Source organism: Triturus cristatus, chromosome 1_1, assembly GCF_964204655.1.
Source record: "Triturus cristatus chromosome 1_1, aTriCri1.1, whole genome shotgun sequence".
Classification (NCBI taxonomy): Eukaryota; Metazoa; Chordata; class Amphibia; order Caudata; family Salamandridae; genus Triturus; species Triturus cristatus.
The window spans coordinates 547,559,525-547,578,636 of record NC_140579.1 but is presented as its reverse complement, the minus strand read 5'-3'; the positions used below and the strand labels follow the sequence as shown (position 1 = coordinate 547,578,636).

The window sequence follows — 19,112 nt, the reverse complement described above, 5'->3', positions numbered from 1 at the left end:
TTAACTGCACCAGACTTTCAGAGGCAAGAGCCTGTCATTACGTTTCCCAATTTCCTTACTGCAAGCCACTCCCTTCTCATTAAAAAAAAACTCAGTTCCCACTCAAAAAAGAACTTAGTTCCCATGTGAAGGTCCCTTTAACGTGATGTGCTCTGGCCAACAGGTAATCCTTCACAGTCGACGTCGCTGCATTACATGAACCCCTACCAGATGAATGCGTACGCCATGGCACTCAAGGCCGTGGGTGAGATCATTCAGGACTACGACAGCGACAAGATGTTTCCAGCGCTCGGCTTTGGTGCCAAAATTCCTCCTGATGGGCGGGTGTCCCATGAGTTTCCACTGGTAGGTTTAGCTTTTGCTAATTATACATCTTTTGTTTTCCTTAGCTCGCTGCTCATATTTTATGCTTTCTTTGATCTTGCCTGTTTTTGATCTCTTGTTCTTCAAGCGCTCCATTTAATTCTTTTTGGCCTGGTGTAATGTGCTTCGATTTGTCCCACTTACTCTTAAGGTTTTTGGTGATGTGCTTGCTGATGCCTGTGTCCAGACCACAGTTAAACAAACCCTCCTTTTGCCTCTTTTCCAGAATGGCAACTCCGACAACCCCTACTGCAATGGGATTGAGGGAATCCTCGAAGCGTACCACCGGAGTCTCAAAACCGTTCAGCTGTACGGGCCAACCAACTTCGCGCCGGTGGTCAACCACGTGGCCAAGTCAGTCCTTTGTTTGATTCTCTGTCTGTGTGTTGGATAGATTCAACCTAAAAGGACCGCTGTCTGAGCGCTGCCAATGTCGGGTTTTTTTTTTGTGTTGAAATTTTTTATTAGCATTTCAGAATCATTAAACAAAAACAAGAAAACTCAAATACAAGTAATAAGGGTAAGGATCATATGATAGAGATTAAAAAGTAAATTCATATATAAAACAATATTTAATATTATGCTATCTAGGACAATACATATATATAACAATATATGAAGGAAAGAGTGAAAAAGCATACACAATCAAGTTTTAAAAACGAAATGATAACAAATACAAACATGTTAAGAAAGTAAAAAAGGATTCCATATCTGTGAAAATAACTCTAGTTGATCTTGAATATTATATATAATCCTTTCATGCGAAGCATTTTGAATCATAGCAGATAACCAGGACTCTTGAGATGGTGGAGTGGAAGATCTCCATTGTCTTAATATACAGATTTTAGCAGTTGCAAGCGCGGTATGTAGGAAACGAGATTGTGGTTTAGAAAGAGTGGGAACATTTCTGAAATCATGTAATATAATATTAGCTGTGGAGAGGGGTAAATGCAGTGAGATAGACTTATGTAAGGTCTGACCTATGTAAGACCAACAATGTTTAACCAATGGACACGTGCAAAGAATATGAACAATATCACATCCAGAAGCATTACATCTCCAACAATTGGAATGCGGTAACAAGCCTGCCTTATATAATCTAACCGGAGACCAATGCCAGTCATGTAGAATTTTAAATAAGCAAAACTTTAAACGAGCTTCTCGAGCTTCCTTCTCCAAACCATCTAGTATATTCATCCATTCCATATCTGAAAAAGAAGTCTGTAAATGTGTTTGCCATTTATGTCGGAGATCGCAGGATAATGGGTGTGAAAATAATTGAGATGTAATTGTTTTGTAGAGACCTGAAATGACACCTTTCTGTTTGCCCCAAATTTGTAAATAAAACACTATTGGTGATATAGATAATGACCAAGGTGTGGCACCAAGAGCTTTGAGAAGGGATTTTCTAAGTTGATCGTATTTGGCATGCTGCAGCGGGGGTAAGTTGAATTCATCCGTTAACTGTGATAGAGGTTTAAGATCCCCGTCATGGAGAATTTGGTCTAGTGTGAGAATGCCTGCCGATTTCCATTGAGGCCATAGAAAACTTCTACCTTTAATGCGTATTCTGGAGTTGTTCCATATAGGAGCTTTTACATGTAAACGAGAATTAATGCCCAAGATACGATGCGCTCTTTGCCATATCTTACGCATTGCAGACAATAGGGGGTTACGTGGATCTATTTGGCTTGAACCAGATCCATATAAAACTGCAAGACCATTTGTTGCAGAGAGAAGATGTCGCTCAACATGGACCCAATGTGGTGTATTTAAATTATCTTGGAGCATGTATGAGAGCTGTGATAAATGCAAGGCAATGGTATAATGTTCAATGGAGGGAAGACTGAGACCACCATAGGAATGATGAGCATTTAATTTATGTATAGCCAGACGAGGTTTAATAGAACCCCATATGAAAGATTTAATTGCCAATGTCGGTTTAGCCTAATTTGTTACTCCTGTATTTTCATACTGTGATTTAGAATCTGCCATTCCCAGTCAGTCACCCCACGGGGCTCGCTGGGCTCTTGCTTGGGCTTTCTGTTGTCCTTTCTCCATGTACTTGAACAAAAACATTAGAAGGCCCCATCTAGCAGAGCCTGCTGTGTCCACTGTAGCAGGCATTGCACAAGGGCAGTGCTTTAAATGGGGAAAAAATAAGTGCAGGTACTCATTAAAATAGAGGTGTGGCAAGTGGGCGGGGCTAGGGGCGGGGCGAAGAGCGAGATATGTTCATACCTAATGACTTGTATACCAGTTGCAGCACATGTAAAAAAACACGAGAAATGCGTTTATGGCAATAAAACAGATTAACACATTACAATTACATGCTCCTCGGAAGCAGAGCGGAATCTGCCCTGCAATGGAGGAGAAACCTAACCTGCTCCTGCCGTGCTGGGGATCAAGGTACCACCGGTACTCTCCCTGGCTACAGAGAAGTGCCCGTACTGACGGCAAAAAAATTCGGAAGTGCCGGTACTTAGTACCGGTGAGTACCGGCCCATTTAAAGCGCTGAAGGGCACAGTGAACAAGCATGCTTTGACCAACACTTATATATGCCAAATAATTAAACTTAGTTTATTTATAATATTGGCATGAAGGAATGAAGAGCACATTTAAAGACCAGTCCTGCACATGGGAGGACAGATTCTGATGTCTTCAATTACTTCAAAGGAGGAGGTTGTTTGGAAATGCGACGACAGGGAGCACAGACACGGTGCAGCTGGTAGACTGACTTATGTTGTCTGACCCAATTACTTCATTCGACATTTGCTTTCTTGGCCTTACTTCCGGTACACATTTACTTCATCCGTTTTAGTTATATCATTGCTTCAACCAAAGCACCTGGAAAACAACGTTTGAGGTAACGCTTATTTAGCGTTCAGTTTATTAAAATATAAAAACATTCATTTTTAATTATGAAAAATAATGTCAACAATGTATTTTTGTTTAATTTGGGATTAGGGTTGAGGTTAGTACTAAGGTAAGTAATTCGAAATAAAATTCAGTAAATTGACTGTTATAATACTGTGCATTCCTATTAGAATTAAACTTTACATCAATAATATTAACAGTTACGGTTAATAAAATCATGTAATACAATTACATTCAAAATTGATTAAATTAAATAACTAAGTTTTGAAGTAACAATGGAGTTTGAATAATGTGCATAATTATTTTATTGTGATTTAATTTTGAGTTGGTTTATCAATTTCATATAATATAAGTTAACTATGTCTATGTCTATGTATTGGTTTTTGTAAGGCGCGCATATCACCCAAAGGTCTCATAGCGCCGACAGATGTTCAGATGGTAAGGTAGGAGACAAGCAGAGTTAAAATAGCCATGTCTTTAAAAGTTTGCGGAATATCTGATGGCTGGGTTCAAGTTTTATGTGCAAAGGTAGAGTATTCCAGCTTTCTGGGGCAATTTTGGAGAAGGATCTATCTCCATTTCTGACGGTTCGTACTTTGGGGACCGCTAGGAGGTGAAGACTGGACGATCTAAGTGTTCTAGCAGGGCGGTAGTTCGTCAGTTTTTTTGCTAGGTAGGCAGGACCGTTGCCGTTCAGGGTTTTATGGACTAGGCAGCACATTTTAAACTTAATACGTTTTTTAATGGGGAGCCAGTGAAGCGTCTTCAGACAGGGGGCAGAGGAGGTGCGGGCGGGTAGATCGAGGGCCATTCTGGCTACTGTATTCTGAAGAACCTGTAATTTATTTAGGAGGTTCTCATTGATGGAGGCGAAAAGAGCATTGCCATAATCCAAGCGACTAATGATTAGTCCCTGGATTAATGGTAGGCGAGAGGACAGAGGAATCCACTTAAAGATTTTCTTTAGGTTGCGCAGGAGACCGAAGCTGGTATGAGAGATGTTATTAATGTGTTCTGTCAAGGTGAGCTTATTGTCTAGCATTATGCCCAGGTTGCGGGCTACTGGTTTAGGAGGAGGACAGGCACCCAACGGTGCTGGCCACCATTCGTCGGACCAATGCTTGTGAGCATTGCCAAAGAGCATGATCTCCGTCTTAGACACATTCAGTAGAAGATAGTTCTCTGTCATCCAGTCCTTAACTGCTAGCATGCAATTTTGGAATCTCGATTTGGTGTCGGTTGCGTTTGGTCCCAGGGTAATAAGGATTTGAGTGTCGTCAGCGTAAGACACGGTCTCAAATCCGTAGGCTTTAATTAATCTTGCAATGGGAGAGACATAAAGATTAAAAAGCGTGGGGCTCAAAATAGAGCCCTGGGGCACACCTTTGTCTGCTTCCTGATTAGCAGATGAAAATTTGCCAATCTGAACCTTTGAGGTACGTCCGGTCAAGTAGCTTTTGATCCATACCAAGGCTGAGCCCTCGACACCAACCTCAGTCAGCCGTTCTATCAGAATGCTGTGTGAGATGGTGTCGAAGGCTGCGGATAGATCTAGTAATATTAAAATGGCTGATTGTTTGGCATCCAGTGCCAACCTGATGTTATCGACTGTTTCAAGTAGGGCTGTTTCGGTGCTATGGAATGCCCTGAAACCAGACTGGGAAGGATCTAGAATTTTGTTGGACTCAAGGTGTTTAATGAGCTGAGTATTAATTAAGGATTCCATGACCTTGCCAAACAGCGGAAGCAGCGAGATGGGCCTGTAATTCATAGGAAGGGAAGGATCGGCAGAGGGCTTCTTCAGGATAGGTCTGACGATGGCTTCTTTCCAATGTGAGGGGACCGTTGAGTGAGCAAGTGAAAGATTAAAAATTTTAGTTAAGTGAGGTACCAAGATGGGCGCAATTTTAGATAGGAGGAGAGAAGAGGCTGGATCAGCAGGGGAGCCTGACTTAATTCTGTTCAGGGTGTTAGCGACTTCTTCATCCGTAAATAAGTGGAATTGGCTAAGGGTTGTGATGGGAACCGGCAAGGATATATTGACGGGTGAGTCAGGTGAGGAAGTAGAAACATTGGGGTTAGTGAATGATTTGTAAATATCGTTTATTTTATTGTAGAAAAAAGACGAAAGGGTGTTAGCCCATTCCCGGGACTCATTTGTGACAGGTTGACAGGTCAAGGGGTTGGAGAACTCTTTGACTATTTTATGGAGTTCTTTGTGCGAGTTAGCGGCCTGGTCTATCCTATTCCCCAGATAGGCTTTTTTGGCTAGCGCTATACCGCTCATATATTGGTGGTGAAATGTTTTATAGTGAGACCTGTCACTGGGGTCTTTAGTGCGGCGCCACTTGCGTTCGTGGGCTCTAACAGCCAGTTTCATGGTCTTCAGTTCAGCAGTAAACCACGGGGACATTTTATTAGGACATCTCTTAAGTTTATTGGGGGCGATTATGTCGAGAGTAGCAGTGATGGCTTGTTCTAACTCGATGGCTGCCAGGTTAGGGTCATTGAGCATTTCCGTGGGAGGGGGGGAAAAATGGGAGAAAAATGCTGCGGAGTTAATCCTGTTCCAAGGTCTACTCAGGATAGAGTTTTTGCTGGGTTGGGGAATAGGTGAGGTAAGTTGAATCTGAAAATGAATTTTAAAATGATCAGACCAAAGGACGGGTTCAGAACAGTCAATCGTTATTTTACTGGAGTTAGTGAAAAGGAGGTCTAGTGTGTGCCCGGCAGAATGGGTGGGGCCGGTTACTAGCTGGTCAAGGCCTAACGCATTCATACTGGAGATGAGCTCGACGGTGTAAGGGTCTTGTGCAAGTTCAGTGTGATGGTTAAAATCGCCTAATAGGAAGAAGTTGGTCGAGGATAGAGCATGAGAGGCGATAGTTTCCGTAAGTTTATTTACGAAATTAGTTTTAGTTCTTGGAGGTCTGTAGAGGAGGGCTCCTTTCCAGGCTTCTTTGTTCCCGAGCATTACCGTAAAAGTACAGATTTCACCCCATTCGGCGGTAAGTGAATTGACTAGGTGAAGCTTGATGTTGTCTCTGTATACGATGGCGATTCCACCGCCTCTTTTGTCTGGCCTATCCAGTCTGGAGATTTTATATTCCTGGGGGAGGGCGGTTGCAATATCTGGCAGTGAGGACTCTGACAGCCAAGTTTCTGTAATAAAGAAAAGGTCGGGCTTATCAGAGTCTAGGAGTGACCAGATTTCCAGGGCGTGTTTGGGAAGGGATCGAACATTGCAGTATAAACAGGAGAGGTACATCGGAGTGACAGGAGGGGGTATCCTGGTAGCAAGAGCGTTTACAGGGTGTTTTCCCCGAGACGATAGTCCGGCCGGTACTATGTTGCTGGAGGCAGAGGAGGCATGACCGGCAGTGCTTGTGAGTGGGCTGCTGGTGTTCATGGCCAGTAGATCCCGGCGGGAGTATGTAATAGGAGCCATGGAAGAGAAGATGTAAATGGGCAGGGGTTCTGGCGTCTGGCGGCGGTCAGGCGCGGACGGGCGCAGACGGGCTTGCCTTTGGCGCGCCTTCGGCGCGCCGCTGGCGCGCCCGCTGCGCGCGTCCGCTCTGCGCACTCGGTTTTAAGTGGGGAGTGGGCGGGACCGCACAGGTGTGGAGCGCTAACTTCCTCTCTCACCGGAAGTGAGGATTGTAATCTCCGGGTCAGCCCCGCCGCTCAAACGACACAAGCCGCGGCGGACTGGGGGACACCAATGAGGTGAATCAAGCAGAAAACGGTGAGCAGTGAGCTTTAAAAATACAATAGGCAATATTAAAAAGTCACACGCTAAAAACAATTCTGCTGGCCACCTACGTGGACTCTAGGTGGAACAATCTGTAGTGTGCGTCCGCTCTGCGCACTCGGTTTTAAGTGGGGAGTGGGCGGGACCGCACAGGTGTGGAGCGCTAACTTCCTCTCTCACCGGAAGTGAGGATTGTAATCTCCGGGTCAGCCCCGCCGCTCAAACGACACAAGCCGCGGCGGACTGGGGGACACCAATGAGGTGAATCAAGCAGAAAACGGTGAGCAGTGAGCTTTAAAAATACAATAGGCAATATTAAAAAGTCACACGCTAAAAACAATTCTGCTGGCCACCTACGTGGACTCTAGGTGGAACAATCTGTAGTGTGCGTCCGCTCTGCGCACTCGGTTTTAAGTGGGGAGTGGGCGGGATCGCACAGGTGTGGAGCGCTAACTTCCTCTCTCACCGGAAGTGAGGATTGTAATCTCCGGGTCAGCCCCGCCGCTCAAACGACACAAGCCGCGGCGGACTGGGGGACACCAATGAGGTGAATCAAGCAGAAAACGGTGAGCAGTGAGCTTTAAAAATACAATAGGCAATATTAAAAAGTCACACGCTAAAAACAATTCTGCTGGCCACCTACGTGGACTCTAGGTGGAACAATCTGTAGTTAATTGGTAAACGTAATTTAAGGATTAGGGTGAACACACTTGGGTTACAACAAGTTCAGAATTGCTTTGTTTTCATTTCAATTCATTTCCTAAAAATATTAGGCATAATGGTTAGTGTTAATTTATCATAACTTAAAATTAGTTGTAATTTATGGTTTGAACACCTAGCTGACTGTAAATAAATATTCACCCATCCTCAGTTCTTCTACTTTTGAATCCTTTCCTGCAAATCTGAGTTCCCGAGGGGGTAGGGGGTGCTGACCTTAAACTTTCAAGATATCTCTAACTCCTTCTAGTATCACAACTCTTACTAGGGATTTGGAGGATTACATATGCACATAACATGCCAAGACAGTGTGCCTAGATGTATTTCTAGAAATGTGAATGAATGATTGTGGCTTCTTGATCTTCTTTTTGAAAAGGGAGAACAATTGTGAGTACAAAACTGATGTACTAATTTCCAACTAGCTGCCTTTAAAAAAAAAAAAACACTGACTGATAAGTAACCACAGAGGGAGAGATTTCAACCTTTAATCTGTATCCTTTTGATTAAAAAAGACACCCACTTCAGCAGTAATGGACAAATCAAATTCAAAGTTGTTTGCATTTGAGATATTATTATCCCCAGGAACAAACAGTTTACCCCAAATACTAATCTATCTATCTATCTATCTATCTATCTATCTATCTATCTAATCTGTCTATGTAATCTACTATTGCTCTATCGATCTATCTATCTATCTCATTTCCCCTTTCTCATTCTAGTTTGCACTCTTTCCTTGTTAGTTTCGCTCTCTATCTTTCTCTGTCTCCCTCCCTCTTAAAGTCCCCCTTCCCCCCCCAACTGGCTTGTGCCCATACCCTCACAGATTTGCCACATGGTGGCAGTATTAACCACGTCAAATGTCTGATACCTTAATTTCATGATCCCATTGAATGGGGGTTGTTCATATCTGCAGCACTTCAGAATTGTTCTCATGTGACCATGGCATTCTGGATCCCATATCCACTACCCTCTTGGAATTCTAGAGTCAGTCTCACCTCTACTTATCATGCTTGACTTGAGTGTTGATGCTACCCATTGTATTTTTTGCTAGATATGTTATGCCTTGCATAATTCTCTTTGGATCCTCCATTGCTCACAGAACCGCAGTCTGTTTATTCCCAGAACAATTCAGTGTTCATTTTATCATGTGCTGCAAACAGTCTGTGACTTATAGTGTCCCTAGTGGTTGCTTTTCCTTCATGTCCCTAGTCATGCACGATAGACTTACAACACGTAGTGGTAGCCAACCTTGGGTTCTGCATTGCATGGAGTTTGCTGGCCTGGATTGCTGCACTGGAGTTGCAGTTCTCTACAAGGGATACCTTGTTCTTACCCATCGAAATTGGCCACTTTGTTTTCCACAAACCTCTGTGTTTGGTCTCCCTAGGGAAAATAAATAAGGACAATTCAGTGATTTGACGTTTCATTTGAGTTCTTCTCAATAATGGTGACGTGAATATGCAGGAGATCCACAAAGTTGCGCATCACTTTAGACAGTTATACTATTCATCTTCTCCAGTGTTCTGACTCTTTCCTTTGGGTATTGGGTACTGATCCAGGTTTTTGACATTGCATTCTGGGATTTTCAGCCCTCTATTCTATTTTGAAATCGGTCCCAGGATGCAAAGAAAAACCTGGACTGGTGAGCTGCTCATGCATAGCCCTGAGAAATTTGACAGCTCTGTGTGTACCCTTGATACCCCTGGCCAAACATCCACCTCTGCTTGTGACACTTGATCACTTTCCACTTCTTTTTGTGCCCTCTAAGATATATTCTTGGCAGCACCAGTCTTCTATTTACCCCCCAATTCTAAACTTGTAGCCATAGCAACATCTTTGGAAGCCGGTGACTGTGCGTGGGTGTCCCAGCAGATCCTCTTCCCCAGATTCCCCGCCAACCAGTCAAGAGCTGATTAAACAGCATGTGAAGAGGAGAGCAGGTTGCGTCTCAAATACTTACCTACAGCCGCCTGTCCCTGGTCACCTGAAATCCCTTGCTTCTCCAGTATTGAATCTTTCATAGATTCACATGTTTGTATCTTCCCTGTCGTCATGGTGGGAGTCTCACGGTAAAAGAATAACCATAGCAGTAAAAGAAAAAACTGCCTGGAAACCACAGAGAGTAAATCTCTGTGTAACCTCTTATCCTCATTATATGGTCCAATCCACAACCAATCAGAAACCAGCCCAGTGATGCCCCATCCCCAGCAGAGCCACCATACCTCAGATTTCCAACTGCCATCGTGTGAGAAGGAGTCTCCCTGAGCCTAGCTCAGTTTGTATCTTTGCTGAACTTTTGACCTTCGACAGTTGGAAGTGAGGTACTGATTTTTCATCTCTTTAGTATTCAAGATGTCTGAAAGCTCTAAAAAGAGACTCTTCAGATCCTGCAAGTCCTGTGGAAAACCCAGATTGTTTTCTGAGGATCCACACAAGGAGTGCTTGTACTATTTGTACCCGAAGCATGTTCCTAAGGAATGCAAGCATTGTCGTACTTTCTCTGCTAAGACTCTTAAGGACAGAGAAGCACGTCTCCTTTTATGGCTTCAAAAGAAGAAAACCACAGACTCTGAGTCTGATGGAGATTCTAAGGGACATACATCAAAGAAGCATAAGAGAGATTCTTCTGATGAGAAAGGAGATCAAAAAAGGCAAAAATCTGGGAAATCTAGAGGAAAAGAATCTTCTTCTTCCTCTTTGCCTCAAACTCCTCAAAAATCTTCTTTGGAGACCAAGGCTCAGTCGTCATTGCCGTCGACGAAGTCTGAACATATTCCTGTCAGCTCGACGACGAAGGCGTCGACGACTCCGACGATGATTTCCTTGACGACGACGATCTCGATGACGACTGCGTCGTCGACAGCTGCCACGACTACGACCCCGTCGACGGTGAGTGTCAGGCCATCATCGACGTCGACACCTATCCCGTCGACGACCCCGTCGACGGTGAGTGTAAGGCCATCGACGACACCTACCCCGTCGACGAGGGGACCGTCGTCGAGCAAGCCGTCGACGGTGACTGTGTATAAATCTCCGTCTACGAAGTCTTCCGCTTTCATTTCAATTAAACGTTATGCTCCGTCGACGGGCTCGTCGACGGGCAAGAAAGCAGAGTTTTCTACACCTAAAATTTCCCCGCTTCTCCTATCCACTATTCTGGATTGTCAGGATTCTGAAGACAAAGGGCCTTATGGTGTAGCCTATAGTCCTTCTCAACTACACATTAAAAGTCAAGAGTCTGATGATGGAGAGTTCCAGGAAGTACAGGAACAGTTCTCTTTTAAAGATCGTCCGGTTCAAGGTTCTACTCGTTATGAATCTTTCCATCAGACTTATAATTATGAGGAAGAGGAAGAAGCAAATTCCAATGTTCAGGAGGACTCTGTCAGTGCCGATGTCCTTAATAACTGATTTAAGACATATGATAAACAGTTATTATCGGCGTTTTCCAGAAGATAATGCTCCGGCTGCCACCTCAGCAAATATACCACAGACAGTGGTTCAGACACCAGTGGTTCAGACGCCTCCTGTGCAAAAAGTAGTTTCTCCGAAATTAATTACTATTCAGGATGATTTGGTAGAGAGTGATCATGAAGATCAAACAGAAGAAGGAGAGATACCACAAGATGACGTAGATGGAGTTGAGTGGGATCAATATATTGTGCCAACTTCGCGTTCATCACCCCTGCCTCAGGCGAGCTCCCCACCAGAAGACCTAGCAAGTTTCCATGATCTGGTTGAAAAAGCCTCAAAGAGGTTTGAACTTTCATTACCTGTAAAGGAGAATGAATGTTTTCTTTATGATTTAAAGGAAACTTCTATGAAATCTGTAAGGGCTATCCCGATTATTCAACATATATGGGATGAAGGCCTGAAATTAATGAGAAATCCGGCCTCAGTAACAGCTTCAATTCCAAAAATTGAAAAGAAATACCGTGCTCCTGAGACTTCACCAGCGTGCCTGATTGGACATCCATGTCCTGAGTCTGTGGTAACTCAGGCGGCTCAGAGACGTTCCAAGAATCCAGTCTCCTCATGTTCGGTTCCCTTTGACAAGGAGGGAAGAAGGTTGGATAGCATTGGAAAGTGTTTTGCGGTCATGGCAGCAGCCGCCATCAGGGCAGCAAACGCTCTAGCTCTCATCAGCAGGTTCAACAGACAAATGTGGTCGGATATAGCACCAATTCTGTCCCATCTTCCGGACGACAAAAAAGAGGAAGTGTCTACAATTCTCCAGGATGGAGCCAGAGCAGCCTCGCAGTCCATTGATATTGCGATGGATATTGTGTCAGTGAGCTTCAGACAGATGGCAGGTGCGGTCGCTCTTCGCAGACAAGGATTGATGAAATCATCATCTTTCAGACCTGAAGTCCAGGCAAAAATCATGGACATGCCTTTTGATGGGGAGAGTCTTTTCGGTAAGCACATTGATGAAGCGCTTCAGGGAATAAAGGCAGACACGGACACGGCTAGAGCTCTTGGTTCCTTGCAACAGGGCCGTTATCATTCTTTTCGTGGAAGAGGATCAAGAGGACAATTCCATCAGCGTTCCTCTTTTCAATCAAATAGGTACCAACCTTACCAACAGCAGGGGTACCGACAGTTCTCCAACAATCAGCAGTATCATCCCTCTAACTCCAGCTATCAACAGCAGGCTAGGAGAAAACCTGCTACAAGAGGAAAGACACAGGATTCTGGTAGGAGGCAGTGACATTCTTCAGGCGCCTCCAGCCCCATGTCACATCAAGCAGGTCCATTACCTTTCTCGTTATTTCAATCATTGGAAGTCAATAACATCGGACAAATGGGTGTTGGATAATGTAGAACAGGGCCACACCCTAGAATTCTTACAAAAACCGCCATCTCAACCTCCTATTCACAGAATGCAGAAACATCTTACAGCCCTCAAGGCAGAAGTATTAGCTCTTATTGTGAAAGGGGCAATAGAAGAAGTTTCCCCAGAACAACAAGGGAAAGGATTCTATTCTCACTTCTTCCTTATAAAGAAAAAGCAGTCTACCAAATGGAGTCAGGTAATGGACCTCAGGGATCTAAACAAATACATAAAGAAAATTTCATTCCGCATGTTGTCATTACAAGAAATTCTTCTCTTACTACGCAGAGGAGATTACATGACATAGTTAGACCTCTTGGATGCGTACTTCCATATCCCAATTCACAGAAAGCACAGACAGTATCTGCGGTTCGTGGTGGCGGGGCGCCATTACCAATTCAAAGTATTACCCTTCGGCCTAAGATCTGCACCAAGAGTTTTCACGAAGTGTATGGCTCCGATTGCAGCACACTTGAGGCAGCAAGGTCTCCAAATTTTTCCATATTTGGACGAATGGCTGATAAAAGGTGCTTCGTTTCAGGAAACGCAACAGTCCCTAATATGTTGCATGGATCTATTCCAAAAACTAGGTCTTCGGATAAACAAAGAAAAGTCTTCCCTTATTCCGGCACAGTCAATTAAATTCCTCAGAGCAATGTTAAATACTCGGGAAGCAAAAGCATACCCTTCGGAAGAAAGAATTCAAAAGATTTTGCATTTAACAACATCAATAAAATCAAAAAAGTCCACTTCAATCAGGATATTCAAATCTTTGCTGGGAATGATGTCATCCTGCATCCCATTGGTTCCCAATTGTCGTCTGCGTATGAGACCACTGCAAGAATCTCTAGACAAGCAATGGGTTCAAGTCCTGGGTTCATTCGAAGACACACTCAAAATCAACACCCGGATCAAATGTGAATTGTCATGGTGGGGCATCAGGAGCAACTTATCAATGGGTCTCATCTTCGAACCTCAGTCTCCCAGCTACGTCATGACATCAGACGCTTCACTACAAGGTTGGGGAGCACATTTACAAGACCTGGAGATTCAAGGTCATTGGTCAGCTCAAGAGGCATCGCTGCACATCAACCATTTAGAATTAAAAGCAGTATTCCTAGGTCTTCAAGCTTTTCTCCCCAGAATTCGTGGCTCGCCGGTGCTTGTCAGAACCGACAGTACGACAACAATGTTTTACCTTTTGAAGCAAGGTGGCACAAAGTCAAAATCCCTGTCAGCACAGGCACAAACATTTTGGAATTGGCTCTTACTACACAACATCGCTCTGCAGGTAGAGCATGTTCCTGGAGTTCTCAATACAAGAGCAGACTGCCTAAGCAGATCACCTTCCCTTTGCCACGAATGGGAACTGAATCAAGATCAACTCCTACGAATTTTCAGTTTATGGGGCAAACCAAAATTAGACTTGTTTGCGAATCAAAACAACAACAAAAAATGCAAACATTACGCAAGCAGATTCCCGCAAAAAGGATCGAGAGGAAATGCTCTACACCTTTGCTGGACAGGAGTGTTTGCATATGCATTCCCTCTAATTCCGAGAATTCTGAGAAAGATAAGGTCGGAACCATAAAAACATCATTTTGATAGCCCCTGCTTGGCCTAGACAGTTCTGGTACACAGAACTTCTCCAATTGTCAGTGGAGCCCAGAGTACAGTTTCCAATAATTCAGGATCTAATCTCCATGAAACAAGGACAGATTCTTCACCCGCAATTGACCTCTCTAAAATTGTCAGCTTGGAACCTTATGAGCATGAATTTCAATCGCTAGATATTCCTCAGGAGTGCCGAGAAATTTTAGCAAGTGCTAGAGCAACTTCTACTAACAAGACCTATACAGCAAAATGAAAGAGATTTTGCAATTGTTGTTTAACAAGAAATCTGCATCCTTTTAAATCTTCTGCGGAGCAATTACTTCCATATCTTCTTCACTTAGCCAAGGCCGGTCTTTCTGATGCTTCTATAAAGGTTCATCTGGTGGCTATCTCCAGATACCGCAGCTCACCGGATTGTCCATCACTTTGGTCTCAAAGACTGATTAAAGAATTTGTAAAAGGTTTGTTCAGACAGTTTCCACCAATTAAACATCCACCACCTCCTTGGCAGCTCAACACGGTTTTGTCTCAGCTTATGAGGACTCCGTTCGAACCAATTCACAAAGCTGAATTACAGTTTATCTCATGGAAAGTGGCTTTGCTCTCACCACGGCCAGAAGGGTCAGCGAGATCCAAGCATTTTCAGTTTCGGAGCCCTACCTACAATTCAGACAAGCTAAAGTAATTCTTAGGACAAATCCAACATTTATACCTAAAATTCCTACGATTTTCCATCTCAATGAGCCAATTGTGTTGCCCGCATATTTCAAGAACCCTTCAACTGCAGCAGAAAAATCTCTGCACACATTGAATATTAAAAGATGCCTCAAGTTTTACATAGAGAAAACAAAATCTTTCCTTAAACTAATCAACTACTAATAGCTTATTCTGGACCCAGGAAAGGTTTGGCCATTTCAAGAACTTCCATTTCTAGATGGATTGCATCTACCATTGTTTTATGCCATGAAAGAGCAGGAAAACCTTTGCAATCGAGAGTGCGCCCTCATTCTACTAGAAAGATGGCAACTCCAACAGCGTTGCTGGCTGGTGTCTCGCTCCCGGACATTTACAGGGCGGCAACTTGCACAAATGTGCACACGTTTACCAGACATTCTTTTCTGGATACACAGTGGAAAGCAGATTCAGCAGTGGGCCAACCAGTTCTGCTGCACTTGTTTCACTAAGGTTCTGGTCTGTCTTTTTATAATTTGTTTAATGCATAATTATGTGTGTGTATATATATATATATATATAATATATATATATATATATATATATATATATATATATATATATATATATATATATATGTAAGTATTTTAATTAATCTTTTTTCTTTCAGCAATTTTTTCTATATTTGCAGTTTAGCGTTTACAAAAAAAAAAACACAATGCAGAGCCCTGGAGACAAAGGGGTCTATCCTAGAAATGCTATATATAATAAGGACTGCTATCTATTCTGATACAAGCATGTGAATCTATGAAAGATTCAATACTGGAGAGAAAACTAGTTACTTACCTGTACACTATGGTTCTCCAGTATTATCTTTCATAGATTCACATGCGGCCCGCCCGCCTCCCCGTTTCTTCTTAGGTAGACCGCCTTTATCTCTGGTTTCATCCATAGCTCACTCTTGGGCTGTTGGAAATCTGAGGTATGGTGGCTCTGCTGGGGATGGTGTATCTCTGGGCTGGCTTCTGATTGGCTGTGGTTTGGGCCATATAATGAGGATAAGAGGTTACACAGAGATTTACTCTCTATGGTTTCCAGGCAGTTTTTTCTTTTACTGCTATGGTTATTCTTTTACCGTGAGACTCCCACCATGACGACGGGGAAGATACAAGCATGTGAATCTATGAAAGATAATACTGGAGAACCATAGTGTACAGGTAAGTAACTAGTTTTTTCCCTCAACCGATGGAACTGTGGCCACGAGGGGGAGTGGTTGGAGCAGCCTCAGCTCTCGTCCCTATTGGCAAATGATTCTTGTCCTTCCTGAGTAGACCTGGCCGCTGCTCCCCTTCGTTTTGCTTTTGGTCACAAGGACAACTGTGGGCACGGGGCGGCAGCTGTCCCCGGTCCTAACACTCTTTTGTTTATTTTTTGTTTTTTGTATTGGAACAATGTAGAACCTGTCACTCACTTCATATTACTGTATGATTCCAGAGGCGAAGGAGAAGATGGATTGGGATCCGGAGTTAAAATTTCCAAGGCAGTGGGACACGATAGGGGAGTGGCTTAAGTGAAGGTGGGAGAGAGCAAGTTAAGAGGGCAGAAGAGAGCTTCAAAGCGCATATGTGGGAAGTAGGGGTAAAGTGGAAATGGTAAAGATTGTGAAGGAGTGCAGGAAGTTCAGTTGTGCTGCATTGGTGCTTGAACTTGTTTATAGACACGGCCATGTACGGAAAATGTGAAGGTGATATCAGAAAATAACAAAAATAAGAAGCTTATTATAACATTGAGTTAAAAGTCGAGCAAGAGGTGATGACGAGGCAGGACAGACAGAGGGCCCTGGGCAGCAGATGCTTGATTTCAACCCATGTCTCTCCCTCATAGCTTCTGAAGAGAGAGGCTCTGCTTGCGCCCTAACTCTAATCTATACATTTGCATTCTAAGGGGGCCGGAGCTGAAGACACAGTTGAAAGGACTGAGACCTGTATGCAGGGGTCTTGTGTCATATTTATTTATTTGAGAAAAAGAAATTCACAATACATAGAAACAAGAAAACGTATACAATATTCTAAAAATAACTTTGTTGTATGCAGGGGTCAGACAAGTACACACGCATGTTCCAAAAACATGGGGATTCTTAGAGATGAAAATGGCTGTAGGGCAGATCTATGCATGTGTTTACAGTAACCATTGACTGTGTAACTAATGTCCATTTATATTCAGTGAGGCCTCGATTATGAATTCCTCATAAAATTCGCAAACCTGCACAAGTGTCGGACACCTGAGATTGTTTTTAAAAACTGGTAGTCGAGTTTTTCCTCCTATAAATTTTAGCAAGTCAATCTTGACGAAATCTACTGGATGAAAAAAGGAGTGTAAATGACGAGACTTCAAAATAGTGGTGAAGAAGCACCAAAATCTGCACGCTATGCCTCAACTTGTTAATGGCTCCATTTATGGCATGCGATGAATAATGCCCCCAGGATATCATTATGTATTAGGTCTGATAAATAAGGCGCAAATGCCAAGGCCCCTTTAATCGAGCTCTAAATGTATTTAGATCCAGATTAGGTGGATATTCTGAAATCTGAAAAGGATTCAACCCTCTTGACCCTGTGTTGGACACCCCTGCTGTAGAGGGCTCCTAATCCTTGTGTTTTGCTTTAAATGAGTCTGTGCAGAGCAGAATTCACAGGGGAGAAGATATTCTGCCACAGCAGCAAGATGCGCGGGGGCTGCTGCAGTTAGAGGTCTCTTTGCATCAGCAGTTTTGACATTGTTCCCACTGAATACTGACCTACTGCTACTGGTATGTAATTGCTTATAAACTATGTACTGAGAAAGATCATGTGATTTGTTAAATGCACGCTAATTTGTTGAAGGCATCTCTGTATTATATTCGCGGAAGTGACACAAATGGTCCTCAGCTGTGGTATTTTTGAAGTGTGCTCTGTATTGTGCCACACACGATCACCCCGAAATGTACAATAGGAGTATCTTGTGGTGTACAATGCGTTGCACATTATGAGACAGGGCGAGTCTCTCCATGCTCGATCACATTATTAGTGATCTAGGTACATGAATGGAGGTTCTCTGAACGTTCTCGCTGTTACTCACTGGTGCTGCATGTTGGCGCATGCGCAGGGCCAGCCGGTACTCCTTGCATCCATCAGTGTTTAGAAATACTCTCTCCTGCCCACTTGCTCAAGCTCACTGACCCAGTGACACTCAGGAAGCACTCCTAGGACTGCAGAGAGGGATTCTAGAAATATACACTGCGAAAAATACCCCATAGCTCTCTCGTCGCCAAAGAGTTTGCCATCTTTGGGCTGTCTGTTAGTTGGGTGAAGTGCTCAAGTGCTTTGTTACCACTTCATCGTAATTGCTATGTGATAATTACTTGGCACATATGTTTAGTTTGCAGCTTCCTCCTCTAGATACTTGCATATCCCATGGTAGACCAGTCATGCTCCAGTGTTTCTGCTCTAGATGTGCGAAATATCTCACAACACTTGCTATGTTTCACTGACCCCTCTCTAGATGTGCCACTGATGATGAGGCAGTGTTTACTTGTTCTCCAATGGCACTCGTTACTGCTGACATTTACGCACTCCATGTTTCCTTGTCTCCGATCTAGCTATGCTGCTGCGGTGCAGGACGGCTCCCAGTACTTCGTGCTACTGATTATCACTGATGGGGTGATATCGGACATGGCGCAGACCAAGGAGGCTATCGTCAATGTAAGTGTGTTGGTGTCATCTCATCTCTTTTATCCACCCAAGGGAAGGATAGGGAGGCCAGACAGTGGTTGCAATGCATCTCAAAGAGTTAGGAATTGTCCGCCAGTTGTCCTACTGCCTCTACAGAGTTCAAGGAAGTTAGCGTTGTGGACCTTAGTCCGTGCATGGTTCAGACCTAACAACCCACCACTACGAAAGTCACCTGGGAATCCCATAATCACTACAAAGGGAATTACTGATTAGCAAAATAATCTAGACTGCTTCTCTAGTCAACAGGTGTCTTTTATACTGCCTTCATCAAGCACTAGGAACTGTTCAAGAGGCCAGTACCGACTTCAAACTAGTCTCAAAGCATTTTTTGGTGCCAAGGGGTACTGGGGAATGATATTGCTCATTTCAGTTAAGTCACATTTTATAAGCTTTCAGATACCTGTTATTTTCCAAATATCTTCATTCTGTATGTTATAGTTTATATCTTATGCCGTTTACACTGATGTCTCCTCAGAGCTGTGATATGGACTTATAATAATAATAGGATCATTT

At 43.5% G+C, this 19,112-nt stretch overlaps 2 protein-coding genes across 8 annotated transcripts in view; one reads left to right on the top strand and one right to left on the bottom strand.

The window, feature by feature from the left end:
- The window catches only part of LOC146870586 (copine-8-like), a 1,950,277-nt gene that overhangs the window by 1,579,501 nt on the left and 351,664 nt on the right, over positions 1-19,112 (top strand). Inside the window, exons 12-14 of the mRNA XM_085643269.1 lie at positions 164-345; positions 590-717; positions 18,467-18,569. Coding sequence (XP_085499395.1) covers positions 164-345; positions 590-717; positions 18,467-18,569 — 413 coding nt within the window. The remainder of the gene's footprint in view (positions 1-163; positions 346-589; positions 718-18,466; positions 18,570-19,112) is intronic.
- LOC146870587 (uncharacterized) overlaps positions 1-19,112 on the bottom strand; it is a 153,968-nt gene that overhangs the window by 126,912 nt on the left and 7,944 nt on the right. For 4 of the 7 annotated variants that reach the window (XR_014978438.1, XR_014978427.1, XR_014978430.1 and 1 more), the window contains exon 2: positions 8,938-9,092. The gene's annotated coding sequence lies outside the window, so the exon portion shown is untranslated. The remainder of the gene's footprint in view (positions 1-8,937; positions 9,093-19,112) is intronic. The other 3 variants (XR_014978442.1, XR_014978433.1, XM_085643257.1) reach the window with 1 other exon arrangement.